The 11,907-nt window shown below is 51.8% G+C and overlaps 1 protein-coding gene across 4 annotated transcripts in view; it reads left to right on the plus strand.

Moving 5' to 3' along the window:
• ZBTB40 (zinc finger and BTB domain containing 40) overlaps nucleotides 1-10,928 on the plus strand; it is a 69,458-nt gene extending 58,530 nt beyond the window's left edge. Inside the window, exons 14-19 of one of the 4 annotated variants that reach the window (XR_004325403.1) lie at nucleotides 1,410-1,624; nucleotides 2,855-3,017; nucleotides 3,673-3,759; nucleotides 4,964-5,190; nucleotides 6,909-9,801; nucleotides 9,969-10,928. Coding sequence is in view for 2 of the 4 variants with exons in the window: in XM_006183155.3 (XP_006183217.1) it covers nucleotides 1,410-1,624; nucleotides 2,855-3,017; nucleotides 3,673-3,759; nucleotides 4,964-5,190; nucleotides 6,909-7,103 (887 nt within the window). In the remaining 2 variants the exon portion in view is untranslated. Of the gene's footprint in view, nucleotides 1-1,409; nucleotides 1,625-2,608; nucleotides 2,734-2,854; nucleotides 3,018-3,672; nucleotides 3,760-4,963; nucleotides 5,191-6,908 lie in introns of those variants that run through there. The other 3 variants (XM_014557937.2, XM_006183155.3, XR_004325404.1) reach the window with 3 other exon arrangements.
• Nucleotides 10,929-11,907: the final 979 nt, after the last annotated feature.

The following is an 11,907-nucleotide window of genomic DNA, read 5'->3' on the forward strand; positions in this document are numbered from 1 at the left end:
CTCACCAGCATGTGCTTTCTGTCAGCACATTCAAGCTTGTTGTCATCCCACCAGCAAGGGACTTGGCGAAAGCTTCTATGTGCCCAGCACGTGGCTGGACACTGGGCAACACAGGAGAAACATAAAGTGCTGCCCCTCCCTGCAAGGAGTTTGCGAGGTTGTCCAAAAAATCCAGTTGCAGTAGACTTCCGGATGAGTGAGATTTGGCTTGGGTCCAGTGCCACAACTTTGATACCCCCTCGGCCTCTTTCAGTGATATTCTGCTTCAGTTTCCTTCTCCCAGTAGCATTGCATGGAGTCAGGAGAGAGAAGACATTGCCAGTTTTCAGAATGGAGAGGACCTGAAATGCTTTGCCGTACCTTAGAGTGCATCATCTGAAGCAGGCCCAGCTCCCAGGGCCTCTCCTGCTGACTGACAGTCCCTCGCCCGTTTCACAGGAGCTCATCATTGCTTACGGAGAACTGCGTCAGAGGATCTTACAAGACAGTGCAAAACCGGGATTTCAAGAGCTGGTGTCCACAGGGAAACTAGTTAATGATGCCAAGTGCTTTTGTATGTCAGAACTCCTGAATTAACCTGAGTCGGTGCACGCATGAGATTGGCTTGTGGGCTGAGCCTCTTCTGTGGGCAAAGGATTTTATTATTAAAACATTTCAGTTTCTGTTGCTTTCAGATAAAGACGGAAGTCTCCTGCCACAGGGATGGCAACTGTATTCTTCATCAGTGCTAGTTCTTGTTTCTGAGGTCCCACTGACGAGTTGCTTTGTCCAGTTAAGCCTGCAGCTCAGAACATAGCCCTGGGAGTGAACGCTGGGATTGTTACCAGCGCAGCAACACCGTACTTGTGACACTGGGCATTCTCTAAGCCTTGATTTTTCTAATCTATGAAACAGGACTGGCAGGAGTAAGTGAGTTAATATATGTACTGTCGTATAGCACTTACTACATTACTTAGGAAAAGTTCTTGTTCAATCTAAAGTGGGATCAAGGAGGCACTCCTCCTCTGAGTTGTACTACTGACCACTCAGTAGTCATGCTGAAGCTCTGGGGAGTAGGCTGGAAATCTCTATAGAGAATTAGAATACTCCAGAGCGCCCATTGCAAGCAGGAGAAGAGCAAGGGTGATGCTCCGTGGGAAGCAGTGAAATAGAATGTAACTCGTAAGATTTGTAAAATGGGGGATTGAGGGAAACTATCTGATGCTGCAGAAGTGGTTAATCCAGAAGCCTCAGAGGAGTCCCACCTCCCAGGAGGAAGGTGGGGGTAGTTAGCCATGGATGCAGTCCTGGGAGTCTGTGGCCCTACCTGACCTCTAAACTGCCTTGCTTCTGGAGCTGTACCCAACAAACCACTTCTCACTGACTGACTCTTGTGGTGTCCCCCCTCCCCTTTCCTCTCGTGGAACCAGACATAGAAGATCCCTATGACTGCAAGAAGTGCAGGATGAGCTTCCCAACGCTGCAGGACCACCGCAAGCACATCCACGAGGTGCACTCCAAGGAGTACCACCCCTGCCCCACGTGCGGGAAGATCTTCAGCGCCCCCTCCATGCTGGAGCGGCACATGGTGACCCATGTGGGAGGGAAGCCTTTCAGCTGCGGGATCTGCAACAAGGCCTACCAGGTGAGCGAGCTCAGGTTCTGCGGGAGCTCCTCCCCCAGCTGGGTCCTTGACCCACTCTCCCTTTGGTCTTCCTTGGCCTCCATGTGTGTGGCTTGCAGGGCACATCTTGTCTCCAGGATTTGACCATTTGGCTGGTTCTCATGAAGAATGCAGCTTGTAAGTTACTCAGATGCTCTGCGGTGACCCGGTCAGAGTGACGCAGTGGCAGAGCTTTGATTGGAGTGGACAGGTCTTGCAATTCTCTTAGAGCTCAGCCTTGTCCTGGACTGAAGCTGCTTGTCCCCTTGGGTACTCACATTCTTTAGAACCTATTGATCCATGTGTCAAAGGATGTGGGAATGACAATGGGGTGTATAACACTGCCTGGAATTAATCTTGTTCAGCACAATTATTGGTGTTTTGTGAGTTTTTTTAACTCCTGGGGAAGAACTCTGCTTTTTTTTCCCATAGAGTTTGGTATGTAAATAAAGTGAAACCCCATATAGATCTAAAAAGAAATCACTTCTGTGAAAAACTCTAAAACCACAGAGAAGAGAAGGGCTCTTGCTGGGATCTCTAACATTCAGGCACAGACAGAGAAGCCCAGCACCTAACTTCAGTTCAACAAAAACAGAGCTAACTTTGCACCAAGCCTTGTGCTGTGACATTAGGGTTACAGAGCTGAGTAAGACCTGGGCTTGGTCTCTAGGAAACCGTGGACTTGTAGGGAGAGTGTATCAGTGCTGCTGTGGAATCGGGAGGAGGGGGACATTTGCTTACAGAGCAGGGACAGCACATGCCCCTCTCAGCAGGTTCCTCTGCTGCGCCCTGGGCCTCTGAGAGGCAGTGAGACAGCTCGGTGGCAAAAGAGAGATTTTCATTGGAAGGCCAGGGTTTGAATCCTGGTCCTACTGTTTACTAATCGCGTGACCTTGGGCAAGTCATTTAACCCCTCTGTGCCTTGGCTTCCACCTCACTGGGAAGATCCTAACACCTCCCTCCTAGGCTGCTCGTGAGGAGTGGGTTTCTGGAGGACTCAGCCCTGCTCGGTAGTGGCTTCAGTAGGGACATGGGTGCCTTGTTCCCGTGAACACCCACCCCCCGTCTCGTGTCAGCACTCACTGTGGTAGGTAAGAGTGTGGTTCCAGATCCATAAGCTCCCCTGGGAATGCTCTTCTGGCTCATGAGGTCTTGCCCACTCTCCGACTCACTGGAGCATCTGAGACCTAACCTTTGGCACATTCCTTTCAGCAATTGTCTGGTCTGTGGTACCACAATCGGACCCACCACCCTGATGTGTTTGCTGCTCAGAACCATCGGTCTTCCAAGTTCTCATCATTGCAGTGCAGCTCCTGTGACAAAACCTTTTCCAATACCATCGAACACAAGAAGCACATCAAAGCAGAGCACGCAGGTGAAGTTGGGGAGCCCTGGACAGGGAGTGGGAGCTGATAAGTGGGAGGGGTTTGGTGACATAGCATCCTAGATTCTGTCCCCAAGTCCTGGCTTCCAGTGCTACAGTCGATGTGCAGTGGTAAGTACCTGTTCCACCCAGCACACCTGAGAACGCCATATCAGCCCACCAGTAACACTAGCTTGACTGGCACTGGTTCTGACCTGGAGACCTGGAGCCGTGGGACTCCCACCAGCCCTGGGTCGTGGCACAGGGAAGGGTGGCACAGGCCAGGGCGGAAATCCTGACTCCACAGCTTGTTTCCTTCTCTTCGGAAAGTCAATTATTCATTTACTTGCAGGTAAATTGGGGGATAATCACAACAGCTTGCAGTTAGGAAGCGCTTCCCCAGTGCAAGGCGCTACACTAAGCACCACATGAGTGTTTTCTCATTTAATTCTCACGACAGTCCTCTTTGCATCCAGGCATTCTGGATCCAGATCTGTGCTCTTTACCGCAGATTGCGCTACTGTGTTGTGGGTATGAGGCTCCTGGCACTTGGCAGATGCTTGCTAGGTGTGAGCCACCGTCCTGCCCCCTAGCCCTGTTACTCCCCAGACTCAGAGAGCCTTCCTTTTGTTCTTTCCCACCACTTCTGTCCTCATGTGCTTCGCAGATACGAAGTTCCACGAGTGCGACCAGTGTAAGGAGCTCTTCCCCACGCCGGCTCTGCTGCAGGTCCACATCAAGTGCCAGCATTCAGGTCAGTGCCCTTCCCAGACGCCCAGGCTGGGGCGCCCAGCAGTGGCTCTCATCTGCACTGCTGCCAGCTCTGCAACCCAGGCTAAGTAACAACTAACTCCTGCCTCGGTTTCCTCATCTGCAAATCAGGGACAGCTGTGTCTACTTCCTAGGGTAACGCACGTTACTGGGCACGTTACTGCACAGGAAACGCTTGCGGCCAGGCGCCAGTGAGCACCTCTTGCCTGTGATGATCATCACTCCTGTTACAGCTCATCAAGTCTAAAGTGCCGCCCACGAGAGGCACCATTTTAACGAACCTTTAAGAAGAAAACCTGCTGCCAGTTAAACTGTGCTTTCTTATTACCTAGAATTTGCAGGTTATCCTAAGTGCTGTTTTGGACTTAATTTGACATAGATTTTACACACTGTTGTATGCATTCAGAAAAGGGGGAATAAGTTGATTAAGGTTAGAATCCGGCTCCTCAGAGTAGCTCTCAGTTCAGATCGTTGGCATGCGTGTTATTCCACACGGTGTTGTGCTCAGGCATCAACAGCGCTGGTGATGGAGCGCGTAGTGAGGCCAGTGGGTTTGGTCTCCTGAGCATCATGTAAAACTGGTCTACTTCTGCTTCCCACTTAGGGAAAGTACTGAGCAGCCAACCCTTGCCTCCTCCCCCCTAAGCCATTTAGTTCCTGTGAGTTATAAACATGCACCGCTCCTGTCTCAGGGCTTTTCTTTAGAGCTGTGGACTTGCATCCTGCAAGTCGTAGTGCTGCCCCTTTAGGTGTTCACGCACGTGCAGTGTTGACAACTACACCCAGACTCCACCTGGCCCGTAGCAGTAGTAAGACGCCATTGATCCCATTTCAGAGATGTTAAAATGTGCTTTTCTTAGAAATAGGCATTGTCAGCATCATTACACTTGAATGAAAAATGGGCTTCGGTAGAGCCAGATTTAGCCTGAATCTGATGCTGATGAAGCTGTGGCTTTGGGGCCTCTCACTTGGTAGGACCCTTCCAAAGCTCTACCCCTAATCCTGTGTGTGTAATTTAGTATTGTTTTTCCTAAGGCAGGCTCCCCAAATTATGCAAGCTTCAGGCCCCACAGAAGCTGAAGCTCTGGCTCCGGATCTTCCCGAATGCCTCAGTCCTCTTGGCTCCCTCCTCTCCCTGCCCTGCTCTCATTTCTTTCAGTGAGTCCCATCTGTGTCCCCTCCACCAGGGTCGCAGCCGTTCCGCTGCTTGTACTGTGCAGCTACTTTCCGCTTCCCGGGAGCACTGCAGCACCACGTCACCACCGAGCACTTCAAGCAGTCGGAGAGCACCTTCCCCTGTGAGCTCTGTGGGGAGCTCTTCACCTCCCAGGCCCAGCTGGACTGCCACTTGGAATCTGAACACCCAAAGGTGACGGGCACTGAAACCCGAGCAGCCGCCTCACAGGTGGTGCAGGTGATTCTGGGACTGTCAGATAGGAGGGTGCTAACACGGGGCTCCTAGAGGCAGCTCTGCACAACATCCAGCCTTTCTCTCCGGGGCTCTCAAAGGTCCTGTGAGTGATGCACTCGTGACCGAGAGAGTCTTGCGGAAGAGTCTTTCTGGACCTCTTACCAAACAGAACAGAAAATCCTGGCCTCCTGGTGGTCACATGGTGGCCCCTGGGTAGAGGGAGGCTGGAATAAGAATTTCCAAAAGCAGAATGACCTTGGCTTCTCCTCCCAATTCTCATGCTTCCCCACCTGCGAAACATTATGGGGTGTAGTGAGAGTTGCAGGGAACCTCGGAGACGGGTGGATGAGCTCTTTGTTGGGACCACCTTCAGTGGAAACATTCTGATAGCTCCTCTGGGCTGGGCTGGGCACATTTGAGTGTCAGGGCCTCTCCCCTTTACCTGGATGAAAGGCCCACCTCTTCTGATGTTTAACAGCTATGCTTGCTCTAGCCCCTCTTTGTGTCTCTGGTTCTCTGGCTCCTTTTCCTATCTTCTCCAGAGTGAGTGGGCAGGAGAGGATAAGAAATTCAGTTCTGTCGATTAATAGAAACTTGTGGGTGGACTAGAGAGGGACCATAACTGACTGGGCCGCCCCACTGCCCTGTCCCACGGAGCTGTCCCTTACAGCCGTGTTCTTACAGGCCTCTGGGTACTACTCCTGCTGCCATGTCAGTGAGAACAGCTCTGCTTTCATCTTTTTTATGTATCAGAATTCTTGGTAAGCTGTCCTTTGGGGGAATAAAAAAGATTCTATTGCTACAAGAAAAACAGTTCCAAAAACTGCTATCCTAGACAACATTTGATTGAACATCACAACTGGCCTCTTCGCTCCCGCAGCACAGACATGGCTGAGCCTGGCATCCCCACGCCTGCCTACCCAGGTCTAGTGGAGCACACTCTCCACTCTCGGCCGGTTTGCAGGAGCCAGGGTGGCCGCACCCACCGTGGCTCTCTGGTTGACAGCATCCAGCTGTCCTGAGTTCCATGGCTCAGAAGCATCAGCTTGGAGGTTCAGGCAGGAACTGAGTGCACTTAACCATGGACTAGTTCTCCCTGATGGGAGATGGGAAGGTCATCTTTAACAGATGACGCAGATTCAGAGGAGAGAAGCCGGTGCCTGCCCTCCAGCCTGGTGAGCCGCATGAGTGAGCTGATAGACGCCACGTCCTGCCCACATTCTTCCTCCCATGGCCATTAGCTCTGTAGCCATGTAGCCCCCCCAGGTAAGGCTCTTAGCCTAATCGAGGTCCAGACATGCCACCTTTGGCAGGCTGAAGCTTCTGGTAAACCATTGGTTCAAGCAGGAGACTCACCACTTTCAGTGGCGTTCCTTTCACACAGCACTTCCCTCTGCGTTGTAATCCTCAAGACAAGAAAACCCAGTGTGAGAAACTGAGCCCGCGTTCACCGGTGTGTAATCATAGAGTCCAGGTGCCCTGAGACAGCGTACTGAGCTAAATTATAGCAATTTAGCACACAGTTATTTAAATTGTTTGCCTGCCTTCTCTTTTGCATCACTGGTGTGTTAGGCTTGCCTCTTCCCATTAGGCACATGTAATTGCTCTCCTCAGGTGGGAACATAAATACCATCATTACAGCATGAGATGAAAACCATGTAAATTCTGGGGAGCCAGCTGTGGACACTGCCCAGAGCAGCCTCACGGTCTTTCTCTTTCAGGTGATCGAAACCCCAGAGCCAGTGGCCCCAGCGGAGCAGGTGATCACTTTGGAGGAGACCCAGCTTGCTGGTTCACAGGTGTTTGTGACATTGCCAGATTCACAGACATCTCAGACCAGCTCTGAGCTGGTGGCGGTGACCGTGGAGGACTTGCTGGACGGTACGGTGACCCTGATCTGCGGGGAGGCCAAGTGAGTGGCTGCTCATTGTGGAGGGTCCTGTGTTTGCAGCAGAGAGAACAGCTCCACAGCTTGCCCTTCACCCTTCCTCCCTGGCTGACCTGAGCATCTCAGCCTAGCACCAACCAAAATGGTCTCACTTGGAAAACAGAAGCATCATTGTTATAAAACCCACATCTGCATCAACATCAACACGACTGCCCTCCAAAGCAGGCAGATCTATTCCCCACAGGCCAGCTGCTGCGGCCTCTGACTGTCCATCTCCAAGTGGAGTGTAGCCTCTGAAATAGGGTCTGAAAGAGCAAAGGGATAGGAGCTGGTGACCAGAGTAACCAGAGAGGTGTGAGCTGCCGGCAGCCCTCAGGGTGCAGACCGTGGCCACAGAGCGAGGCTGCAGACGCTGCCGGTGCCTTCTGGCCATTTTTTAAAATGAGAGAAAAGCACCGACAGACCATCCTGGGACCCCCAGGCTTGAGCACACTTGGCCTTTCCTCACTTCTATCATCCTTCCAGCACCCGCCCCCCATGTTGGCAGTAGGACAAGTGGCAGCATGTTAGCACAGGAGGGCTTCATCTACATGCTGAGTCCCCTTCCCACAGCGAAGCCTTTGGAGTATTCCTGCTGAAAGTGTTCAGTGTGAGGCCATCTAGCTGCAAACCATCTCTGCCTTTCCAGGAAATTCCTCATGGTGTTCTGCACCTGAGGCTGGTTCCCACAGCTTTTCCATGTTGTCCTCATCCCCTGTCCCTAATCAAAGCCTGAAACTTCTACCCAGCCTGGAGGCCTCGCCTCCTCCCTCTGGCGCATGTAATACATGTAACATAGCCAGTGAACCAGTGCCGGCTGGAGTGGGGAGGGGGGCGCCCGTGATGGCCCCTGGCTCTTCTCCTGCCGCGATCTTCCATGCCTTGTGAGTGGTCTGCTGTCTGAGCTCTTCCAGGCTCCACTGTTACTGCAGGTCAGTGATCCTCTGGAGTCTGAATTTCACAAAGCTTTTTTATCTTCAGTTCCTAAAATATAATCTGATAATTAATGGTTTATGGAATCCATTATGAAGTGCAATTAGAGGGATGTAGGTTCCCACCGTTCGGAGGGAATGACTAGCATTTATCTTCCTTTCCTTGATGCCAGAAGGTTGAAGTCTGCTAGTGCAGTGTTCACACACCAAGCACGGCTCCCTGCCACATTGTATGGTTGACCCCTACAGAGCGCAATGCCCGTTTGACCAGTCACCCTCAGAATACAGGCTGGCAGAAGACAAGCCCACCCCTTCTTTCCAAGCACACCTCACATCACCAGGTCCAAGCAGGGGAGGGAGTTGATCTGGGTCGTGGTCGGTATTTTTATTACCACCACACTCTGCTGGAAGTTGGGGGGGTGGATCCTTGACTCTGGCAGTATGTCCTCTGGCTGGCCCTCCTGCTTCCTGTAGGCAGCAGGCCAGCTCTCCCAGCAGCTGCTCCTGCTCCAGTAGTGTGCTTGTTCTGATATGCACATCACTAGAGCTTGTCAGCTCAGGGCTCTTCCCATTCGAAATAAATGAAGTTTTCAGAGGCAAATTGGCCTCAAAAGCCAATAACTGACCAGAAGATGGTGCTCAAACCTTTAAGACTTCGCCTCCCTGTGAGGCCCTCACTGCTTCTGCCAAGGCTGTCTCTGTCTTACGATTCTTCAGTCCTGGGAGCTGTCAGACCAGGAGAGCTGCTGATCTGCAAGTGATGCAGTGGCACTGAATCTCCCCTTGGCACCAGATAAGACCCACAGAAAGAGGGTGGCGTGGCCATGCTCGCAGGGCGTGGAGGCCAAGCCCAGCAGGTGAGGGTGCAGCTCCACACAGGCCATGGGTGGCTGGGAATCGCAGCGCCGTCAGAGCTGCTTCCGCCAAGAAACAAAATACACTTAAGAATTAGTTGCTGAGGTCCTATGGGGGAAAGTGATTTTTCTTTTTCAAGAGTCTTCTGAATAAAGAAGTCTATAAGCTTTAAACCCAACTTTCAGATTCTTTCAAGTACTGAGAAACCCTTCTCAGGTTTCCCACGGAGACCCAGATTGTGGCGGGACACTCGTTTTCTTCACAGTCACCAGACTCACAAGTCGCTTTGCCGAGAGCACAGAGAGGGGGCGGCTGCCAGCTACGCTCTCCCCCCTCCCCCCGGGCACAGCCGGCGGGAGGCACAAGCCCTGGGCTGGGTCTAGTCCACAGTGAGGGAGAGGTCTGTCCTGAGTTTAGCTTTGCTCCCAGCGGACCTCTGCAAGATGCCGCACTGGCCATGATTTCACAGTGTCGCTCCCTAGAGATGCCCACACCTGGTTTTTATTGTAGAAGGACTTTTTCTAGCTCCGCTTGGTCATTTTATTCTTTTCTCCCACTTCTGCCCAAGAGACCTGAACTGCTGCCACAGAGGGCATTGTTTATCATGGTCCCCTTGTCCGTGTCGCTTGCTTTCATGTGGCAGTGGCGGTCTCTTTGCCTCATTGCCATGGGTGCTGCCATTCTGGCCTCAGGACTGAACCCGGGGGCACTTGCAGTGGCGTGGAGGAGTCTGTGGGCTTCTTGTAACAGCTGGACTTGTTCAGTGGGGCCCCAATCCTTCTCTGCCCCAGAGCTTATGAAGCAGCTGGTGAGGAGGAAAAGGCAGGCAGATTCCAAGCTGGAGTTTCATTCCATGAGAATAATAGAGACCACTTATGAAACAGCATTTGCCCATCCCAGGTAAGTCAGACAGACAGCAAACAGATGACTCAACAGCAAGGATTGCCGTGGGAGGACAGGGCTGTCCAAGGATGTGAGCAGAACACCTGGAACTAGATGGGCGGCAAAGGGGCAGAGACAAGGGTCTTTACTCATTTATTTTATAAAGCCTTACTCTTCTGTTTCAGAAGCTTTATGTTTGGAAAACACTGAACCCAGGGAGTACCACGGTCTGCAGTGTGAATACTCGGCTCCCCTGGTCGTTCAGGTCCCCTCTGAGTCTCCCCTCCCACATCCTAGGAACGCATGTCAGCCCCATGCCCCCGGGAAGGAGCCCTGGTAGTCAGGGGCTGAGGATGAAACAGACCCAGTCCAACAAGTGTGATTGGAGGGACGAGGACTCTGTTCTCTGCTCAGGGTCTAAATTGTGGAGAAGGATGTGATGGGCCCGAAGAGTTTCCCTCAGCCCAGGAGACATTGTGGTCCCCATAGGCTGATGACTTACTGATGTGGGGGGGGGGGGGGGGTAGGGGGTGCCTTTACATTTCATGTGCCTGAGATCTGAACTGACCAAGGGATGGAGGAACTGCCAGCCTTACATAGAATGGTTCTAGGGGACAAGCAATATTTCTGTTAAATTGGGACAAGAAAGTTGGACGATGGAGAAAATAATGCTCCCAAACGTAGAATTCAGCAGCCCCAGCCCTGCTGCACTTGGCCCAGTGCATTGCAGGCTTACTTGGGAGGTGGGGAGACAAAGGGAGTGAAAGAAAGATTTGCAGTTGAAGGGAGTGTTTTGGTGCCATGGAAAGCCTTGGAGCTGGTGGCACTTGGGCCAGGAGCTCAGAAGCACAGCCAGATCTCAGGCACTTGCTGCTCCTATGACTCAGCCTGTGAGATGGGGAAGCTGCTGTGCTATGGGGATTACATTGGAGGGGAGGGCGGATTATCCATAAAGCTAATTTAGATGCTTCCAGATGGTAGAAATGTTTTATCGTTTCCCTTAACAAAGGCCAGCCACACCTGCTGCCACCCATGGTCAGGGCAGCTAGCCAGCACACGGTGCTGTGTAAACTGGACTACAGACCATTCTTCGTGTTCAACTTGCACTACTCTGTATAAATAAAATATGTACTTTGCAAAAACTAGTGCTACATGAGTTTCAAATGGACTGATGACATAGACCGTTTTCTCTTTGGTTCTGGGCAGCTGTCGGATGGGACCAGGCTTGAGAGGCCTGATTTCCTAGGGGCTACTGTATACCCTTGGGCCATACTAGCATGGCCTGGGGAGGACAAAAAGCTCTCCTGTCATGTGAAGTCTCATTTTCTAAACCCTCGTTCCCAGGCAACGAACGTGCTGCAGGTTTTCAGAGACAGTCCTTGGTGTCCAACCCGGGTACATCCCAGCTATGCCACTTTGTGACTGTGTGACCTTGGTGAGATACTTACCCTCTCTGAGTGCCTTCCTCCCAGCTCCCATCCACAAATAGACGAAATTATTGTATTTACCACACACAATTGTGGTACTAACTAAAAGCCTGGATTTAATGAATCTGGTGTTGAACATTTTAGTTGTTATCAATAAAGCCCTTCATATACAGGTCAGCCATTCCCTGCACTGTCTAGTACTGGGGAGAGTGTTCATTCCTGTGCCTTTACTTGTCTCTCCTCTTCCTCCCTCTCTCTGAAACCATAGGGATCTTTATAACACTGACCACTTTTCATTTATCTCCTGAATCTCAACTGCCCCCAGAGCACAAAGTGCTGAGTAGATAACTATAAAATAAGGAGAAACCTTTCGTGGTAAACAGCTGAAAATGTCATGTTGCTGGCAGCCAACAAGGAAACAAGAGAGGCAGACACACGGATAGGATGTACATAATTTCTGCAATGAGAGTCCCGCGTGTGAGGCGTGGGGGGTGGGAGGATCATCATACCCTGCAGCCCCCTAAGCTCAGGTCTGCCCTGAGGTTGGGAAAGCAGGGGTGGAGGTGGTTCTGCGCTCACTTCACCTGGGACAGTCCTGGAGTAGCACGAATTGACCTCTGCCCGGAGCCCACAGGGTCTTTTGAAGCAGTGCCCTTCTGCCTAAGCAGTGCCTTTGGAGAGAGAAGCTAGAGTTGTC

This window comes from Camelus ferus, chromosome 13, assembly GCF_009834535.1.
Source record: "Camelus ferus isolate YT-003-E chromosome 13, BCGSAC_Cfer_1.0, whole genome shotgun sequence".
In the NCBI taxonomy this organism is placed as follows: Eukaryota; Metazoa; Chordata; class Mammalia; order Artiodactyla; family Camelidae; genus Camelus; species Camelus ferus.